The sequence below is a fragment of the Orcinus orca genome, chromosome 16, assembly GCF_937001465.1.
Source record: "Orcinus orca chromosome 16, mOrcOrc1.1, whole genome shotgun sequence".
NCBI classification, from domain to species: Eukaryota; Metazoa; Chordata; class Mammalia; order Artiodactyla; family Delphinidae; genus Orcinus; species Orcinus orca.
In genome coordinates this window covers 28,381,333-28,402,659 of record NC_064574.1, presented here as the reverse complement: position 1 = coordinate 28,402,659, position 21,327 = coordinate 28,381,333, and the positions used below count along the sequence as shown (strand labels likewise).

The following is a 21,327-nucleotide window of genomic DNA, read 5'->3' as shown; positions in this document are numbered from 1 at the left end:
TTGCCCACTTTTCCTGCAGTTAGAGATTGGCAACGCACTTAACCATAGTAAAGACTCTGAGAAGGCCTGGAGCAGAAACTCCTCTTTCTATTTGCTTCCTCCATTGTTTCCCCAACATACTCAACCCTGAAGTCCTATGTCCTCAGAACACTTCCTAAACAGCCCACAGGAACAGTGAAAACACCATCTGTAGAAGGTGCGTCTCCAGGATGTGACAAGGGGCCCTTCCTCCTCTGCCAGTGCCTCGCTTAAAGTACAGGCTGCTTCCCCTGGGACCAGATTTCCCAGACCCAGGAACCGTCCTCAGTCTCCAGTCCCCACCACACATGCCTCTCAACTACCGCAGTGCCTCCAGGGGGCCAGGTTCCACCTGCCAAAGAATCAGGCCCAGCTTCCAGTGGGGATATTCCAGGACACATCCTGCTGGCCCTTCCTATCTCTGAGCCTCAATTTCTCCATCTGTACAATGGAGGTAGTAACATTCAACTTGAGTGGACTCAGAAAGGTGCCCTGAATACACAACCCAAGCGAGATTCTGGGTTTCTGTCCTTAGAAAGGATTTGATTCTAAACTAGGCAGGATCAGAGCAACCACAGAGCCATGAGACCATGGGGCCCCAGTGCCCCTGGATTCCCAGGAAGAAACAGCCAGGAGACGCAGCAGGGGAGAGCTCAGCTCAGGAGGAACACCCGGAGAGCCCAGCCCTCGCAGCCTCTACTCTCCCACCCCCAGACCTGTGCAGCCCAACCTAGCAACATCCAGCTGCTTGGAGCTGTGCCCACCAGCCACCCTGATGTTCCCCTGTGTGCCCAACACCTGCAATGCTCTTCCTGGCTCACTCCGCCTTGTCCTGTGGAAGTCACTTCCTGGAGCTTTTCCTGACCCCCTCCCCGGCTGAGCTGGGAGACCCTTTTCCGAGTCTCCTGGATTTTTCCCCATGTATCAGGTTGTGTATCAGATTGTGTTGCATGTCCATTTACAGGTCCACTCTCCCCACGAAGGCAACAGTGAGCGCTAGGGGTGGCAGGGACTGGCCTGCTCCTCTCCCACACCCCAGGATCCAGCCCAGTGTACACAGCAGGCACTCAATTAATATTTGAGAACAGAACTGAGAAACAGCCTGTCCACTGCTCCCGTACATCCCCCATCCTCCCTGCTTCCCTCCTCCCAAGGGCCTTCCAGAGGGGTGAATGGTGCAGGTCGGGGGCCCTGATGGACATGTGTTCAAATGCTGGTTCCACATTCTCTTGGCTGTGTGATCCTGGAAAAGTGGCTCCACCTCTCTGAGCTACATCTCCGCCACTACAAACTGGGAATGGTGATATCGCTTCACAAGGATGTTATGAAAGTCAGATGAGATAATGGGAATCAAGCATTCTGCACGGGACTTGTCACATATGGTAAGTGATCAACAAACCTCATGATTACTACCACTACTACTATTGGAATTACTGTTATGGGTCAGAGTGAAATTCTGGTTCCACTAAAAAGTTTCTGGCTTGCATCCTGGGCTGTTCCATCAGAGTAAAACCCAACAGTGAGTAAAGCTCACTGTGGACAGGTCTGTGGCCCCTTTCTATTGTGTTGGGGAGGGAGATTGGACGCAGAGTCTGTTCTTTTCAACCCCTTGCCCCAGCAAGGGTTGAGAGTGAAGCCAGCACCTGCACAGAGATAGGAAACCTGGGACCCCTGCTCTGACACTACAGTGACCCTCCCAGCTGGGAGTCTCCTGAGCTTGCAGGCTTCGGGCTTTTATCAGGTAAATGGAGATGATGATAGCTCCCAGGATATAGCATCTGAGAAAGGGCTTGGCAAGTATAAAGACAGGGCTGAGCTGTCCAGGTGGGACTGTTATCACTGAGCTGCTGCTGGGGCTGAGCGTGCCTCTGCCTCTCCATCTTTCTGAGGCTCAGCTTTCTGTCTGGACAATTAGGAGATGGCAGCTCCTTGTTTGGAGGCCCCTGCAGACCTCCCTCCTTGACTTCCTCTTGTCTTGTTTCAAGATGTATTCACTCATTCAACAAATATTATCTGAGCCCCTGGTCTGTGCCAATTACTAGGAAGAGAGATGAAAACACAAGGAGTTACATGCTAGTGAGGGAGACAGAACAATAGATGAGCAAGTGAACCAAGAAATGAGAAATGTTATAAATAAAAATAAAGCAAAGTAAGGAAACAGGCATGAAAGAGAAGAGGCTGCTTTATATAGCATGGTCAGGGAGGCCTCTCCTCCGAGGTGAGACACAAAGGGTAAGAAAGAGGCAGCCACGTGGAAATCAAGAGGAAGGATGAGAGGGAGCAGCATGTGCAAAGGGCCTGGGGTAAGAATGAGCTTAGTGCCTTTGAGCCAAAAAGCCAGTGGCTAGAATGCAGGCAGAGAAAGAGACTGATGTTAAATTGCTGAGAGTCTGTAGGCCACAGAGGGGAGTTTCTATTTTAAACATAAAGAGCAGCAGTTTAAGGTCAAGACTGGGAATTCTGGGGTCAGCCAGGCATGGTTCCAATCCCAGCTCTACCACCCACTAGCTACCTGACTTGGGAAAGTTCCTTAAACTCTGAACTTTCCGTTTCCTCATCTGTAATCAGAAGAATAATTTCACCTACATTGTAAGGTGTTACCTTGAGTACCCAAGATGATGACAGCAAAACCTGGCCAGAGTGTGGCTCAATAAAAGGGTGCTATGCTAATGACAATATCAGAGATTATACAGCACAGTCACGGGGGCTCCCGATAGATCTCCTCAAATCCTGGCAGAGAGCACATGGGCTTGGGTCCTGGAGCCAGGAAGCCAGCTGCACCAGGTGCCAGCACAAACAACTAGGGCGTCCAACAGTCTTCTGGGGGTAGGGGGGACGTGGGCCGCTGAGGGAAGTAGGGGAGGGGGCAGACAAGCCTGAGGATTGGGGGGGATTTGGCCCCAGCTGAGCTCCATCAGCTCTCCACTCCCAAATCCTTCGGGTTTCAGGAGTGCGGACAAGTTCTGAACCTGAAAATCCCAGAATTTTTAAACCCTGAGGTCATCAAATCCTTAGAATCCCTTCAGTCTAAAACCCTAGATGCCCATCATGTTCATCCCTTAGACTGTGATAGTGAAATGGTCCTTAGGCCACCAGCTGACACCAGGGCAAGTCAGAGTGGAAAGAGATGATAGTCAAGGTCCTACTACATAGCACAGGGAACTATACTCAATATCGTGTAATAACCTATAATAGGAAAGAGCCTAAAAAGGAATATATATATATATATAAAACTGAATCACTTTGTGGTACACCTGAAACCAACACAATCTTGTAAATCAACTATACTTCAATAAAAAATATTTTAAAAAGTACAATACCCTAAAAAATAAAAGAGAAAGAAAGAGATGGTGGTTTTCACTGTGAGGTTAAAAATCAAACCCAATGTTTCCCACAGTAGGAGAAAAGAGGGATAACTATTTTTAATTAGATGTACCCAATAAATCCTCCAGGGCAGCACTGTCTGCCAGAACGTTCTATGTGGGCGAAATGTTCTATATTTGTCCTGTAGAGTAGCCACTAGCCACACGTGGATATTGAGACCTTGAAATGTTGTTAAGCACAACTGAGGAACTGAATTTTACATTTTATTGAATTTTAATTAATTGAAATGAAAATAACCACACAAGGCTAGCGGCTATTGTACTCAATAGCATAGCTCTAGAGTCAAAGTTACTCCTCTTCTCCTCCCTTGCACCAAGTCTGGTTACCTCAAGGAAGTAAATGTGCCTGGCTTCTTTTACTTGAAGGTAGACTAGAATTTAATAACACCGTTTTGTTCCTATTCCATTATATTTTCCCCAGTATTTTTCTAATTGTGACAAATGATACTCCACCCAATCCCACCTCTGCAATGTGGGGGAAACCAAGGCCCAGAAAGGGGAGGTGACTAGCCCCGATCACACTGATCAGGCGACAGAAGCAAGAGGACGCCTGTGCGGACCAGGACAGATGGTGGAGGCTGGGAGGGGAGGCTTGCGTCCCCTCAGGGCTCTGGGGTCTCCCCTCCCCAACCCTACAGCCTGTGAGCCCGGAAGGTCAGAGGCTGGGCCTGACAGATGGGATTTTGCAGGGGAAGAGTGTTCTGAGAGTGAGGGGCCTTTGTCCTCCTAGTGTTCCAACCCCAGATGGCAGGGCCAGGCCAGAGTGCAGCTGGGGGGGAGTAGAGCCCCTCTAGAACTGGAAGGTCGTGGCCCCAGAGACAGAATCTTTGTGGAAACTTAACACCCAAGACCCTCCACCTAAGGGCCTGGAGCAGGCCTTTTCAGCTTTCAACTTGACCTCTCTATTCTATATGCAAATCAGATGCAAATGAGCCTGCGGTGCTACCCCCACCTCCCTTTCTCTATTGCTGGGGCCCAACTCTCAGGTCCAGACACTGCAAGCCCCAGGCCCATTCTCAGCACAGATTCCTCAGACTCCTCACCCTGAGGATGGGCACAAAATGGGTTCATCTGTCCCATCTATGCCTGGACCCTGCTTCAGACTCTGGGCCACTCCTGCCCTCTCTCCCCACATCCATCTTCCACCAAGTGCAGGCAGATCTTTTAAAAATATCAATCAATATTACAAAACTATAGCAATCAAAACAGTATGTTACTGGTATAAAAACAATCGAGGGCCCAGAAATAAACCCATGTATATATGGTCAACTAATACTTGACAAAGGAACCAAGAATGCTCAATGAGGAAAAGATAGTCTCTTCAATAAATAGTGTTTGGAAAAGTGGATATCCACATGCAAACAATGCAATTGGACCCCTATCTTACAACACTCAAAATATTAACTGGAAATGGATTAAAAACTTAAACCTAAGATCTGAAACTGTAAAACTCCTACAAGAAAACATGAGTATAAAATGCCTCGACATTGGTTTTGGCAATATTTTAGATATGACACCAAAAGCACACAACAAAAGCAAAAATCAACAACTAGGACTACATCAAACCAAAAAGTTTCTGTACAGCAAAAGAAACAATTAACAGGACTTCCTGGTGGCGCAGTGGTTAAGAATCCACCTGCCAATGCAGGGGACACGGGTTTGAGCCCTGGTCCAGGAAGATCCCACACACCACAGAGCAACTTAGCTCGTATACCACAACTACTGAGCCTGTGCTCTAGAGCCCGCAAGCCACAACTACTGAGCCCACATGCCACAACTACTGAAGCCTGCGCACCTAGAGCCCATGCTCTGCAACAAGAGAAGCCCCTGCTGGCTGCAACTAGAGAAAGCCTGCATGCAGCAACCAAGACCCAATGTAGCCAAAAATTAAATAAATAAATTTATTTTTTAAAAAAGAAGAAACAATTAACAAAATAAAAAGGCAACCTAAAGGATAGGAGAAAATATTTGCAAATCATATATCTGATAAGTGATTGATCCTTTAAAGTACTTTTTTTTTTTTTTTTTGACTGTGTTGCGTCTTCATTGCTGCTCACAGGCTTCCTCTAGTTGCGTTGAGCAGGGGGGCCACTCTTCATTGCGGTGCACGGGCTTCAAGGGATTGATCCCTGAATAGACATTTCTCCAAGGAAGACATACAAATGGCCAACAGGTACATGAAAAGGTACTCAACATCACTAATCATCAGGGAAATGCAAGTCAAAACCACAGAGATATCACCTCACACGTGTCAGAATTATTGTCATCAAAAAGACAAGAGATTTAAAAAAAAAAAAAAAGACAAGAGATAACAAGTGTTGGTGAGGATGTGGAGAAAGGGAAACCATTATGCACTACTGGTGGGAAGGTAAACTGGCACAACCACTCTGGAAAGCAGTATGGAAGTTTCTCAAAAAATTAAAAACAGAACTACCATGCCAGCAATTCCACTCCCAAGTAGAGCCCCAAAGGAAATGAAATCACTATCTCAAGGAGATTTCTGCACCCCCATATTCATTGTAGCATTATTTACAATAGCCAAAACATGGAAACAATGTGTCTATCAACAGATTAATGGAGAAAGAAAATGTAAAAATATATATATATATGTATATGAATGAATGAAGGACCAAATGCCCATTCTGAAACCCCCGAAGAGGCAAAGAGATTGGTATGAGAAATGCAATGATAATCATTTGTTCATTCAACAAATTTACTGAGATCCTACTATGTGCCAGGCACTGAGGTGGCGGCTGGGGATACAGTGGTGAACAAGACAGAAGCTCTCTGCTTTCCATGCCCATAGCCAGTGGGGGAGACAGAGAAGGCACAGGGATTACAGTTGTGAGTGATCACGGCAGCTGTGGGATCCAGACGAGGGGGCAGGGCAGGCTTCTAGAAGGAAGTCACGTCTGGGCTGCAGCCCAGAGAGTGAGCAGGAAGACCGAGCCAGAGCACAGGAGGGGAACAGAGAAAGAGCTATGGAGCTGGAAGAGATGGGAAGCCAGGGCACGAAGGTCACGCAGGTCCTCAGGATCCCTGGCAGGAGCGGGGGAGGGGTGGGGTGGAAGGCCTGTCCTGGCATCACTATTTCCCCAGCTTTACAGACAGAAACACAGAGGCCCAAATCAGAGCAGGGACAGATCCACCCCTTCCCAACTCCCCTCCAGTGTTCTTCCCACTGCAGCATGGTCTTCCAGGAATCCCAGGTCCTTCCCCAGAACCTTCTGGAGTCTTGGGAATGGGCCACTTTCCTGGCCCGCCCACACCTCCCTGTCCCTGCAGACCAGTCCCGCATTAAATAACTCTGACCCCAACGTGGAAAAGGTGATTCCCTTTCTGAGTCCTTTTCAAGTCTCCTTACATCAGTGAGAAAGTCTTCTCTGCTGCTCTGTGTTTGACACCAGTGCCCACGAGTCTCCTGCATAACAAGTGGAGAGCAGGCCTCAGCTGCAGCCTGGGCACCGCATCAGCCTGAAACACTGTCTCCATTTCCAGAGGTACATTCTATTCATAGCAGAAGATACTTGCTTTTCATTTCGTGTGTCAAGTTTCCTTTTACAATGAATCCATGGTCAACTGTAAAACACATTTTGGAGAAAATTAAGGAAGTCAGTTGTGGACTAAATATTAGATATCAGAGAAATGTTGATATTATTAAGTGAAACAGTGGTCCTGGAAATAGCCTTACTTTTTGGACATGCAAACTAAAGTATTTGGGGACAAAAATGGATGCTATCTATAATTCACATTAAGATATTTCAGAAAGAAATAGATGAAGCAAATATGGAAAATGCCAATGTTAAATATGGGTATTGGGTATGTAGTTCATAATGTCATTCTGTTTTTTTCTGTGTGTCTGAAATTATTCGAATTCAATGTTAGCCAGTTGATTTGAAGAAAACACATTAAGAAACAATCATTAATGGCAGACTCTGGGCGTGGTCAAAATTGTGAACATGCCATGAGAGTGAAGGAAGCCTGGGCGAGGTGGGAAGAATATTCTGGGTTGGGAAAACCAGAAGCTTGGGGCTCCTTCCCCTGGGCCCCCCTGATTCTCTCCTCAGGGCTGGCTTCTTGTGCTCTGAGCAGCTCCGCAGACCTTGCCGCTGACTGTCCCCTCCCCGGTATATCTGCTCTCAGGTTTGGAGCCAGGCAGGAAGCCAACAGCTTAGCTGTCCTCGAGGGGCCCGGCCACACTGCCAGTGTCTGGAGTGGGGAGGGGCAGAGGGCACAGCCCCTTCACATCAGCCCATCCCCCCACTTTGGACCTGGGCCTGGGCATCTGCCTCTCACTGGCTACCTCACTAGACAGATGGGGAAACAGGCCCAGGCCTGACTCAGATGCCCTGTCTCCAGGGCCTGGGTGCTTCCTGAGGGCCCAGGACACACAGTCCTGCAGAGGGAAGAGGTGAAGAGAAGGCCTGTGGTGCCAAAAGGGTCAGAAGCCTGCCTCTGGCCCCCAGCAAGTCAGGGTCATTGCGGGAGGGTGGGGGACAGAAGTGTGAGGAGGTTGAGATGAGGGCACGGTGCCCTCCAACAAGAGAGGATCCCCCCTCCATCAGTGCAGCCCAGCTCCCCTCCACCTGTCACTCACTGAAAGTCACTCTTACCCTCACGCCCAGCTGTCCCTTCTCAAGGTCTTCCCTGTCACTCATCAGTCAACAAATATTTCCTGAGCTTATCTGTGTGCCAGGTACAAACTAGATACCAGGGCCTCAGCCAGGAACAAATCAGACATGGTCCCCACGCTTGTCGAGCTGATGCTGGTGGGAGTCAGACACCAAACAAGGTACATGAGAGAACACGTAACACAGCATCAAGGGCACAGTGAAGAAAACGGGAGCGGCATGTGCAGGGAGACAGAGTCGGCGACCAGGCTATTTTAATAAGGGGTCACCTCTGAAGGGTGAGTTTGAGCAGAGACCTTAATAAAGTGAGGGAGGGGCCACGGGGTTGCCTGGAGAAAGAGCCCCAGGTAGAGGGAACAGCAAGGGCAAAGGCCCTGAGGCAGGGCACGAGTTTGCCACGTGAGAGACAGCAGGGAGGTCAGTGTGGCTGGAGTGGAGAGGGAGGGGGGAGGGAGGAAGCCGTGCTCAGTGTGATGGGAGCAGAACCCCACGGGGCCAGTCCATGGGGAGGAACCCAGCAGGGCTGGGAGGGTTCTGAGCAGAGGCAGGACAGGCTCTGAGTCGTGCTGTGAAGGGCAGAAGGGCGAGAAGTAGGATGGCCAGTGAAGAGATGACCGCAGAAGTCCAGGCAGCACATGAAGGAGGCTGGACAGGGAGGTGGCAGTGGAAGGGTACCGAGTGGCCCGATTCTTGGTCCCGAAGGATCTGCTAAGAGATTAGATGTGGGGTGTGCGAGAAAAACAGGAGTTCGGAGAGGAGAGAGCAGCTCCATTTCAGAGACCGTGTTCCTTGCTGTATCCCCGGTGCAGGGACAGAGTTAATCTCAATCAATAGTCACGTTAAAGAGAGAGAAAGGAAGAAATAGACTCCCAGCCTCAGGTTCCTCTTCAGACCAGGCTGGCTTTTTTCTTCTTCAAGCCTGTCAGAGGCGACCTCTGGTGGCCAATGATTGGAGCTGCAAATCCTCAGGTTGAGGGCCATAAGGAAGAGTATGAACCCTGGAACATACTTGACTGGAAAAAAATCAGAGACCATACCCCAGCCCTCACCCATTTTACAGATGAAGATACTGAGGCCCACCTACGGTTGAGGTCTGATCTCCATCTCAATGGCTGCTCCTTCTGGCCTCCCAGCTGTTGTTTTCCAGAGCTGAGTGGGCATTTCACGAAATCCCCCACAACCTCCCATAGGATGCTGGGAGTCCATCCTTGGCACTCCTACATTCCTAGGAAGCATCATGCTGCCTCATCTTGCATACATTCCAAATCCCCAGATTAGCCCACACCTTCCCTACTTAGCTAGATGGGAAATCTCTACCCCATCTGCGCTGGAATTTCCACCATGCTTCACTCTTGGAATCCTGCCCCAGGGCAGGACCCTGCCCAGCAGAGGTCTGTCAGCAGGGACCCATTTGCTACATACAAACCTGAAAGTTGTTCCCATTCCAGCCCAGTTTTTCCAACTTGGGTAAGGGGCGTTCTCCCCCATCAGCACATCCCATTCAGGTGGCACCATAATTCCCCCCACCTTCAACTCTTGGCATGCCTTGAGCTGTCATTGTTCTTCACACAGGACAGAGACCAGGAGAGGAAAGGAGGTCCTAGGTACGCTCTCAGCAGAGCAGAGGAGGCTGTCACCCCCCTTGAGCTGCAGGTAAGACTTCTATTGATGCGACACTAGGATGGCATTTGATGTTTCTTTTATTTCTTTTTCTTCATTTTTTTCTTTTTTTCAGCAATTTTTAATTTTAGGTTACACAACTAACAGGGTTATAGACTCCTAGAAAAGTAAGATATTTCATTTAAGTCTAAAGTCCTCTTCATTCCACTTCCTATTCCCTGACCACCTCCACACACACAGTCCCAAAGGTAACCACTGTTGCCAATTTGAAATTCATCTTTCCAGATTTTTTCATATAGACGTATATGTGGTAAACACACATGCAGCCCTAAAGAATATGTAGCTTTTATTTGTGGAGAATATAATTTATTTACACAAATGGAATCATCATACTGTACATATTTATCTTGTGAATTTTTTCTCCAGTCTGTTCTGGACTCTTGAATTCAATTCATGGATATGAGATTGTATTCCCTTTGGTGGGGTCTGCACCATGCTGGGAGCCCTGATCAGGGAGCAAACAAGTACTGAAACTGGTCTGGAGGCACCCTTGGAAGCCCCTTTCCCTAATCCTCTTTTCCCGCGTCTTATTTTCTCCTGCTCTCTTTCCTCCTTCCTCCCACCTTCCACCTTTTCTCACCTTGGCACTTAGGGCCCACACAACCCCAGTGAGAAGGTTCTAAGAGTCCAGATGCCCTTTGCAAGGTCCATCTCCCCGGAGTTTGGGGCTTCCTGCACCCCCTGGTGGCTTCTCTGAGTAACGGCAGTGGCGCCTTCAGCCCCTAATCCAATTGCCCATCAACCCGTTCAGAAAGCACAGCACATCTCCGCAACTGTGAGTGAACCTCTGGTGCCTGCCCTGGGGGACCCGCCACGGATCAGCTGATGTCTGCCCTGGAAACTCTCCTGGTGGAATATGAGCGACCTCCTGACCGGCCAGAAGAGTCTACCTGTTTGAGAGCGCCCGGGGCAGCGCTTTGTGGAGGACTCGTTGTCCTGGTGCAGCGTCCTTGGAGAGCAACTGGGTGATCGCTCTCAAGTATGTTGTAGTTCACGGCCAGGGATTGATTCTACAGGTATTTCACACCTGGGCAAAAAGACAGATTGCCACGGTATTTGTTGCAGCGTTGTTCTTGATGGTAAATGACAGGCACCCAGCAATGGGGGCAGGCTAAATTCACCCCTGTGCTTTTGGGTGATGCAACGCTGCTAGGTCCTGCCGTTCCTGTCCTGGGACTCCCTCAAAGTGCCTCTACAGGCTCCCTGCACTCTGCAACCTGCCCCCGCTGGGTCCTCCCCCACTCCACCTTCCCCTCACCCTGCTCTCTCTTTTTTCTACAGAGAACATCCTCTAACGTACTGAATAATTTCCTTATTCTTTACCATTTATTGTTCATCTTCCTCCACCAGAAAGAATATCAGCTCTCCAAGGACAACAGCTTTGTCTGTTTTGTTCAGTTTTATATCCTAAGCTTCTCTCACAGTGCCTGACATACAACTGACACTTAATAAAAGTTTGTTGAATGAATGAAGCCAATGAATGAAGGTCTCAATGCTGGGAATATAGAAAGATCTCTAAGATATTAAGCAGAAGAAGCAAGCTTCAGAATGACGTGGTGGATGTGCCCCACTGTATAAAGAATGTTTTCCCATCAACCTAAAACTGCTAACAACTTTTAATTAATTAATGTCAATTAAACAACAAATACTATACAAGTATCTGGAGATGACAAGGAAGTGGGGAACCTTTTGGCGGGGGTTCATTCATTCACATATGCAACAAACATTAAATTCCCAGGGTATACTGGTTATATTAGACACATGTCAAGAAAGGTTTCTTTAGAGGAGGTGGTATTTGAGATTGGCTTTGAAACACGTGTAGGATTGTCGCAGAAAAATATGGGGCAGAACGGATATTCTAATAGAAGGATCAGTACGGAAATTTTGGTGGCTTAAAAGTACTGTAAACACTTAGAGAATTGTGAGCAGTTCTGGCTGTAAGTAGCAAAGGCTACATGTAAGAAAGAGGAAGTGATAAAGTTGTCAAGATTTATTGGTCCCAGCTGAGGAAGGATGTAAATGCGAGGCTTGGGCATTTCTCTTCATTTGGTGAGCAACGGGGGAGTCTTTGAAGGTTGACAATAAAGATATATAGATAGATATAGATTTTTTTTTTCTTTTTTTTTTGCCGCGTCACTGGCATGCGGGATCTTAGTTCCCCAACCAGGGATCGAACACATGCCCCCTGCAGTGGAAGCTCGGAGCCCTAACCACTGGACAGCCAGGGAATTCCCCAAAGATATATTTTTTAAGTTAAAAGTAAAAATGATATAAGGAGCACCCATGAGATGGATGTGGGTCACACCTTAGACAGAACTTCCTGAGAGTCGGGAGGGGGCATCACTGGGAAGGAGAGATTTGGGGGGGCAGCAGCCTCACACTGCATCCTGGTAGAGGACGAGCAAATTCTTGTGTCCCTACAACCCAAAGTGTTGGGTTCATCACTTCCTGAGCCCCTGGCAGCTGAGAGAGGGGCCCGGTCTCCACCCCTGGGGTCTGCTTACCTCTCACCCCAAGCATTTGCCAGGGGAGTGACTGCTTATCAAGTAAATGACTGTCTCAGAGAATAAGACAAAAAGCAAGCCAGAATTATTCGTAGACCTCAACACACAGTGAGCCAGGCCCTGTGAGATTCATTTCACACCGTGTGTGCACAAGTTTGAGTCTGGGTTCGAATCCTGACCCGCACTTACCGGCTATAGCACCTTGAGGGAGTCACTTAACCTCTTTGAGCCTCAGTTTCCCCATCTACAAAGTAGGGAATAAAAGTAGCACCTGCCTAGGATTAACAAATTTCATTGGATATTGGACTATTATAGTTCACTGGATACGAACTATTACTATGCGGCAGAGTAGTATTCGTCAGTGGATATCAGAGACCAGCTCTGCCAGACTCTTGACTTCTCTAGGCCTCCGGTTCCTCGTTCGTAAAATGGGGATAGTAGTTGTATCTCCCCAGAAGCCTGTGGTAGGGCTTCCCTGGTGGCGTAGTGGTTAAGAATCCTCCTGCCAATGCAGGGGACACAGGTTCGAGCCCTGGTCTGGGAAGATCCCACATGCCGCGGAGCAACTAAGCCCATGGGCCACAACTACTGAGCCTGTGCTCTAGAGCCCACGAGCCACAACTACTGAGCCCATGTGCCACAACTACTGAGCCCACGTGCCACAACTACTGAAGCCTGCGCGCCTAGAGCCTGTGCTGCACAACAAGAGAAGCCACCGCAACGAGAAGCCCGTGCACCGCAACTATTGAAAGCCCACGTGCAGCAACGAAGACCCAACGCAGCCAAAAATAAATAAAAAATAAATTTTTTTAAAAAGCCTGTGGGCTTCCCTGGTGGCGCAGTGGTTGAGAGTCCGCCTGCCGATGCAGGGGACACGGGTTCGTGCTCCGGTCTGGGAAGATCCCACATGCCGCGGAGCGGCTGGGCCCGTGAGTCATGGCCGCTGAGCCTGCGCGTCCGGAGCCTGTGCTCCGCAAGGGGAGAGGCCCCAAGAGTGAGAGGCCCGCGTACCGCAAAAAAAAAAAAAAAAAGTCTGTGGTAGATTAAACGTATCAGTGCACCTCAAGCTCAGGGCCTGGCACAGAGTCCGCTCAGCACACACTGGCTGTTTTGACTTCTGCTCCACAAGGAGGGCGTTATTATTATCCCCACTTTCCAAGTGACTTATTTAAGCACCACTATTTGAACCAAGAGTTTCTGCTCCAGGGGGCGCCATTCCTGCACGAAGGGAATTACGGTGGCCCGAAGGTGGGGCCGGAGCCAATGCCTGGCCAGCTCTTTTGTCTTTTGGGGGTTAAAGCGCTGAGTAAAGAGCCCTTTATTGTTAAGTTGAATCATCAGGATCCTCTGGATTGGGCTGCTTGGGCTGATTCAGACACACAGTTAGGCTCTTAGTGAGCCCCGCCCACCCTGCCCGCGCCTTTCCCCCTCCTTGGGGCGGGGACAGGTTAATACTAACCGGCTGCCTCTGGCCCCTCCCATGCAGAGCCACTTGGGAACAGGACCAGCAGGTAAGCCAGCCGACCTGGGCGACTCAGGCCTGTAAGTGCACAGCTGCAGGTACCAGGGGCCAGTCTAGTCTGGGGACAGCAGGTGGCCCATGGCCTTTCCCTTGGCCGTGGAGAAAGGAAATTTCAGCTGCTGGGTTGGAGGCCGAGGGATAGCGGGGAGGAAGGGTCTCCTCCTCCGCTGGCCCGCAGGTCCGGCTGGAGTTGGGGCACCCTGAACCGGCTGGGTGGACTCCAGACCCCTCCTCCCCAGGCCAAAAGACTGCGCCCCCCCCCCCCGACCTCTACCCGGCTGCATCTCCACACCATTGGGACAGCTGTTCCTACCAGGTGGGGGCCGGAATCTCACCAGCCTGGCACGGAGACCGAGGGTTGGGATGGGCACTGAGGGGAGAGGAACCCAGCGAAGGTCAGCCCCTTGGGAGGCCTGAAGCCCTTCCAGGCCCTGGGAGAGGCGAGAGGGAGAAAGGGAACTCACAGTCCCCACTGGCTGGCTGGGGTCCTGTTATCTCCTTGCTTCCTCCCCGGCAGCCGAGCGCTAAAAGCCTGGGCATCCTCAGACCCTTTGGAGACACAGAGACCCAGAGAAGGTGAGCAGCTGGCTTGAGGGTGCACAGCCAAGTGAGCACAGGCCTGGTCGACCAGGGGTTGGACAGGGTGTGGGCAAGCACTGCTTCCTCTCTGGGCCTGGATTCCCCACATCTGTGAGATGGGAACATTGAGATGGGATGCGGCCCAAGGTAACGCCAAGCTTATGGCGAGGAGAGGTGAAGCCCTCTTGATACACGTGGATGTGAGCCACGAGGGCGGTGGCTTACCTGGGCCGGGCCTCCAGCACACACAGACTCTCCCCTCTGCTTCTACCTCCTGTTCATCTCAGCCCCTCCTTTTGCCCTGCCTCTGTGCCTCTGCCTTCCTGCCCATTTCTGCTTCTAGCTTTTGGTTCTTTGTGTCCCTCTGTGTCTCAGTCTCTGTCTTTATCTCTCCATCTCTTCTTCTAGGTTTTTTGTTTTTGCCCCTCTCTGTCTCCCTGTTCTGTCCACTCAGAGCCATCTTGCTCCTGCCTGGACCACATCCCCACCCCTCTAGTCTTACTAGGAGTCTGGAACCTGGGACAACATTGACTCAGACCCTTGTCTGGAAGCAGTGTGTGGCCAGTGCCCATGCTGTTACCTGGCACTGCCCAGGCTGCCCTGGCCGACTTAGCACACATGGTTGAGGCAGGCTCGATCAGGTGGCCCAGCCCTTAGCAAACCAGGTGGCCATCTGGACACTGGGAGAGAGGACAGGGCCGGGCTCACGTGGGAGAGAGCAGCACACAGATAAGCTCCCGTCCCCAAGCTGATGCCCAGCGATGCTGTAAAGGAAGAAAGCAGAGAGCAGGACCGAGCGCAGGGTTGGAGGCTCGGGCTCTGATGAGCAAGGCTGGATAAGGCCCCTCCTGCCTGGTGGGGGAGGAGATGGCCCAGCCCACACATTGAGGGTGTGCTGGCCCCTCACCCTCTACTCCCTTCACTCCCTTGGGCCTGGGACTCAGCTCTCTGTGCAAGAATGGGAAGGGAAGGGACACCTTTGCCTGAGGCTGTCCTTCTGGCTTCCCTGTGTTTGCCCATCTGTTGTGGGGGCATCTCAAGTGTCTCACTCAAAGCCTTAGGTTTCTGGTCTCCCACAGTCACCGAAGGGGCCCGGGAAACAGATATGTCTTGGAGTCTCTCCCAGGTTCTCCAGGGCCTGAACCCCATTTCTCCCTTTCCTAGCCCAAGTGCTGGGGAGACTGGAGGTGAGTGGAAAGGGATCCTGCTCAGCTTGGCCCCTGCAGCAGCTTCCTACCCCCCTCACCCACAGGGCCCTGCTCAGGCTGGTTAAGAGGGCTGGGTCCACAGTCAGATATGCCTGGGCTCAAACCTCAGCTCCCAGATGACCAGCTGTGTGACCTCGGGCAAATGACTTTCCCTCTCTGAGCCTCAGTTTCCTCATCTCTTAAATGGAGACAATTATAATGCTTGTCCCAGGATTGTTGAGAGGATTTGATGGATAGCGTGTGTGAAGTGCTTAGCGCCAGGCCTGCAAGACAAGCAGCGAGAAATAGCAGCCATTGTAGTTGTTGTTACTGTTATTGTTTTTATCTTTTCTGCCTGGAGAACTGCACCAGCTTCCTAATGGGTTAACAAGTTTCACTCCTGCTTTCACCCTGGCCCCCCATTATTCTCCTCACAACAGCCAGCATGATTCTGTTAAAAACGAAATTAGAGCTGGTCCCACCTCTGTCCAGCAATGGAGATTTTAGCTCAGAGAAAACCCCCAGACTCTTGCCTACAGGGCCCTTACATGACCTGCCCATTCCTCCCCACGGGAATTGCTATAGCCACGCTGGCCTCCTGGCTGTTCTTCCAACACCAATACCTGTTTCTGGCTGGGGCAAGACAGGTGAGACCCTGCCCCAGGGCCTTTGCAATTGCTGCGCCCTCCCCCACCACCACTCTTTCCTCTGACATGGCTCACTCCCAGCCTTCCTTCAAGTTCCCTCTGACAACCCCATTTACGATTGCAGCCACCCTTCCCGATTGCCTGCTCCCCCGGCCAGCTTCTTCCCTCCACAGCCCTATCACCAGCTGACTTGCTCTGTGTTCCTACTTTGCTTAGTGACTGTTTCTTCCCACACTTTCCTGAGAGCAGAGGTTGTGTCCAGCACACACCAAGTATCCAATAAATACTGGGTAAATGAATGAACAAGAACTGCAAGGTCACTGTGGAAAAACAGATAACAGAGATGTGCACTTTTTTTTTTTTTTTTTTTTTTCCCGTACGCGGGCCTCTCACTGTTGCGGCCTCTCCCATTGTGGAGCACAGGCTCCGGACGCGCAGGCTCAGCGGCCATGGCTCATGGGCCCAGCCGCTTCACGGCATGTGGAATCTTCCCAGACCAGGGCACGAACCCGCATCCCCTGCATTGGCAGGCGGACTCTCAACCACTGTGCCACCAGGGAAGCCCACAGAGATGTGCACTTTTAAACAATATCCCCAACACACTCTGAGCCACTCCTTAGATCTCTGAAGAAACGAGGCCTCTGCACAGGCAAGTCCCTCTGCCTAGGACATCCCCCATCCACTGCCATTGATGGCTGTGTCGCTGGGGTCCAGGAGCACATGGCACTTGGTGTGGCTGGCTGGGAGTGAGCCAAGGCAGGGGAACTATAAAGGAGATGGGTCGCGCTGGACCTTACACCACTGTGACTTTTTTCCAGGTGAAGAGACAGAAACTTGCAGAGCCAAATCAGTTCCCTTGCAGCTGTGGTGGCACCTTCCTAAGGACCCAGAGAAAGCTCTGTGGGCCGTGGGGATTTAGGCTCTCAGTGCATGGGACCCATTGCACATAAATGAAATTTAGGTTCCTTATCTCCCCTGTCTGCTCTCTTCTCCCCTTTAAGCCCACTGTTCCAGCCACACTGGCCTAGGTTCATTCCTGCCCCAGGACCTTTGCACAAGCTGTTCCCTCTGCCTATATGTTCTTTGGAGTATTTTTATGATTTTTTTTTAATTTAAAAAATATTTAAACATTTGATCCAGCTAAAATTCATTTTTTTTTTGGTGGGGGTGGGGGCTGAGTAAGAGATAAGAAAGAGGTCCAACTTTATTTTTCCTAAATGACAACCCAATAGAAGTCTTATTTTCTAACTGGTTCTATTCAGGAAAACTACATATTTGTCAATGTGTAACTGGCCACCTTGCTGACCTCATAGTTGAATAGCTGTTCAAGTGATAAAAGGTAACCATCTTCTGCAAATTCGCTTCCTCCCTTTAATTATTTACTTATTCCTTAATAGACATAGGCATATGCCTATCATATCATTTATTGCATATCATTTATTGCCTCTTCTAGATCCTTGTTTATTTTTTACCTTCTTCTGCTCTCGAGGCCTGGAACAATGAATCAAAACCCCACCATTTACTGTGCTTCTGTCCTTTTCTCCCAGCATTTCTGAGGCTTCTGGAGAATGTTATTCAGAATATAGATATTCACCACTGTTTTGACTCCATTATGGATTTGTCTTTATCAATATGAAATGACTCTGGGTCTCAGTTCCTACTTTTGACTTTTGCAATCAAATTCCATATTGAGAGCTACCTCTCCCTCTCTCTCCCCGCACCCTGCATTTTTCTGGAAGACCTTTGCCCCCACATTTACTCCTAACCTTTTCCTTTTGGTATCTCTTTAAGGTGTGTCTCAACAACTACTTTTGTTTGAGTTTGGTTTTTGATCAGATCCTAGTTGTGGCAGGACCTGAGTTTCTGAGGCTGGGCTTTGATAGTAAATGAGATAAATGTACTCATTAGTTTTTGGCTACTATTGTAACCAGAAGTGGGGTCCAGCTGCTCGCAGCTCAAAAGCCAATAAAGAGGCAAGCTTGGTGGAAAGGAAAGTTTGCTTTATTTTGAATGCCAGCAACCGGGGTGGTGGGGGTGGCAGGCAGATGCCTGTCCAAAGGCCGACGTCCCCCCACCCCCGCCCCCGTCCCGACAATCAGGGGAAAAGAGCCTTTACAGACAGAGGGAGGGGGCTACATGCAGAAACAGCATAGTCGGCTCTGACAGTCATCTTGAAATTGATCATCAGTGGTCTGACCAGTGTCATCCTGATTAAGTACAATTAATCTTTAGTTCCAGGGTTGGTTTGTTTCCATTTCTTGAGGCCAGTTCTCGGAATTGTGGCAGCTTATGTCATGGCTACATCCTGATCATCATGCAGTTAACTTCTCCACCTGGCAGGGGTTTCACTATCTATAAGACTGCTCATAGAATATGGCTCAGCATATTATCTATAGCCCTTTGAGAAGGAACTACAGGTCCTTGACTATGCTTAATGACTAAACTATTGTTATTTAGTTTTGTTGGACTGTTTTCCTTTGTTTCTGCATTTTCTCACTTTTCTGATTAAACTTATTCTTTGGCTAAAGTTTTTCCACAGACAAAAGGCAGGCTGAGGACATGGGGGCAAGGACTGTAGGGTCCTGCTCCATTTCACTATCACTGGTCAATATACATCCTTGAACATATATCTCCGTACACTTAGCCAGTGCTTTGCTATTTATAAAATAAGAGTGGCTTAAGCAAGATAGAAGCTTATTTATACCTTAACAACATTAAACAAGCAAAACGGTCCTACGGCAGACAGAACAGGGCTGGTGTGGCAGTTCTGGGCCACAAAGTCCTGAGGGCGTCTAGTCTCCATCTAGCCCCCCGTGTCATCTCCCATTGTGCCAAATGGCTGCTGGCGTTCTGGCTATCACATCTGAATTCTAGACAGCAGGATAAGGAAGAACAGAAGGGCACACTCCCTTTAAGGAGACTTCCAAAGTCGCTTCCAACTTCGTTGGCCTGGTCTTGATTGGATGGTCATGTCCAGCTACAAGGGAAGCTGGGAAATGTAGTCCTTTAGCTCAGTGGCCATTTGCCCAACCAAAAATCTGGTCTCAGTAATAACTAAGGAAAAAGGAAGAGTGGCCGGTGGGAAGCAGCTAGTAGCCTCAGCCTTGGAATATCATACAATGCTCTACCTTTTCTTTCCTTCTGTATTGTTTCACCAATCCTAGGCAGAACTCTACCTTAACTGATGTGGGTCAGCTTTTTAGTGGGATTCTGCCTGCTTTATACCAGATCCTGGTCTCCGGTGGGAGTGGGCAGGCAGCACCTATTTCTGGGCCTACTTGGACAGTACTTTGGGCAGCCGAGAAGCTGCAATGAATTGCTGGCTTTTGAAAAAGGTTCTCTCCCTCCTCCACTCCACTGATCCTCCAGGGCGGGACAGCCCCTGTTTTGCAGCTATTGAGTTACCTGCCTTGGCCAAGGTAGGGTGGTGTATTGCCGAAAGCCTGCTTTCAGTTTCAAGGTTCGTTGGATTCGCTGGCAAAATAACCACTCGTCTCACACAACTGAACAGATTTAATTAATTTCTTTAATAGAAGATTATTTAACATAATTTCAATATACAGTCATTAGAAGGGGATGAATAAAAGTATTAGAGAGATATAACCAAGTATACATCACCAGATTGGGCCAACACCTTCATCCAGGTTCAAACAGCAGCTGGGAAGTCCCGAGTAACAGCAGTCTGAAGTCCCAGTTGGGAAGGGTCCCGGGCAGTGCGTGGCCGCAAACTGATATCATCTGTTTGCGTGCAAAAATGCAGCTCTGGTTCAATTGTAACAATGCTGTTGATTTCACCATGTGAGTCACAAGATTTTCCAGACCGCAGGGGACTGGCCAAGTCCCCAGGGCTCAAGAAATTCCGAGACCCACTCCCTTTCTTATGGTAAGTGCTGCCTGACTAGTTAGTAACAATTGTTAAGTGTGTAAACAGGCGTGCAGCGCAGTCGAGGCAGGGTCGCAAGTCAGTCAGAGGCCTACTTCTGCCTCTGAAGCCTGAACAAGACTACTTTACTAGTTTTCCCAGCAGGTGGGAAACCCTGTCTTTCCATCCAGTCCCAGCCACTGCACCCTCCCCTCTACCTGCAACTCTGCCTGCTTTGGCCCATGATGCATCTGGGTCCTGCAGCCCACACACCTCTTCCTCACACTTTTCTCTGGGCATAGCCGCTGTGGCTTTTCTGCTTGCATCCCTCACCGCACTGGGCACAAAGTAGGTGACTAATAATCCCAGGTTGATTGTTCAGGGGGAAGTGATGACAAAATTTTGCCATCAGGAATGTGTGTTGTGGTATCTAGAAGTGTGCTCAGGAAAATTGTGTGTTTTTAAATGCAATTGACATGTCTGCTGAAATCGTAATCATGATCATTCACGTTTATTGAGCACTTACTATGTGTCAGGCATCATGCTAGTATTTTGCAGGTTCATGGTCCTAACAATTCTGATGTTGGTACTGGGACCCTCCCATTTTGCACAAGAGGAATCAGGTTAAGTTGTTTGCGCAGGGGTTGAAGCAGAGGTTAAGTTGTTTGCACAGGGTTGAAGCTGCAATTTCAGGCCAGGCGTCTGCCTCCAGGTGGCTGGAGTCAGTGCCTGGAGTCCAGTACTGAGAGGCCCAAGGTTGGATCCCAGCCCCCATTTTGCCCCCAACTAGTGGGGGATCCTGGGCAAGCCACATCTTGCTCTCAGAAAGAAGGGCTAGGCTTGATCAGGGGTTGCACCGTCTACCGGGCATGGAGGGGCCCAGGCAGGTGCCCTAAGTTACAGAGGGCCAAGGGTGATTGTTGCCATGTGGGCACATTGTCCTGGTGTGGTCTTCCAGAATATTCCCAAGAAGCCAGAAATCCTGAGTTTTGTATGCCACCTCCTTCCTGACTTGTGGATTTCAGTAACTAATTATTTACAACATGCCACACATCAAAATAATACATCTGCTGCTCGCCTGCGGCCAGTGAGTTACCAGTTTACAAATCCTGAGCTAGGTCATCTGTAAAGGCTCTTCTGCCGTCAAAATGCCAGATTCCAGGGCTTCCCTGGTGGCGCAGTGGTTGAGGGTCCGCCTTCCGATGCAGGGGACACGGGTTCGTGCCCCGGTCCGGGAGGATCCCACGTGCCACGGAGCGGCTGGGCCCTTGAGCCATGGCCGCTGAGCCTGCGCGTCCGGAGCCTGTGCTCCGC

At 49.7% G+C, this 21,327-nt stretch overlaps 1 protein-coding gene across 5 annotated transcripts in view; it reads left to right on the top strand.

Annotated features, from left to right (window-relative positions):
• SLC52A3 (solute carrier family 52 member 3) overlaps positions 1–21,327 on the top strand; it is a 43,664-nt gene that overhangs the window by 12,547 nt on the left and 9,790 nt on the right. Inside the window, exons 2-3 of one of the 5 annotated variants that reach the window (XM_049698815.1) lie at positions 1,173–1,400; positions 9,605–9,685. Coding sequence is in view for 2 of the 5 variants with exons in the window: in XM_033433424.2 (XP_033289315.1) it covers positions 14,448–14,464 (17 nt within the window). In the remaining 3 variants the exon portion in view is untranslated. The other 4 variants (XM_033433421.2, XM_033433424.2, XM_033433420.2 and 1 more) reach the window with 4 other exon arrangements.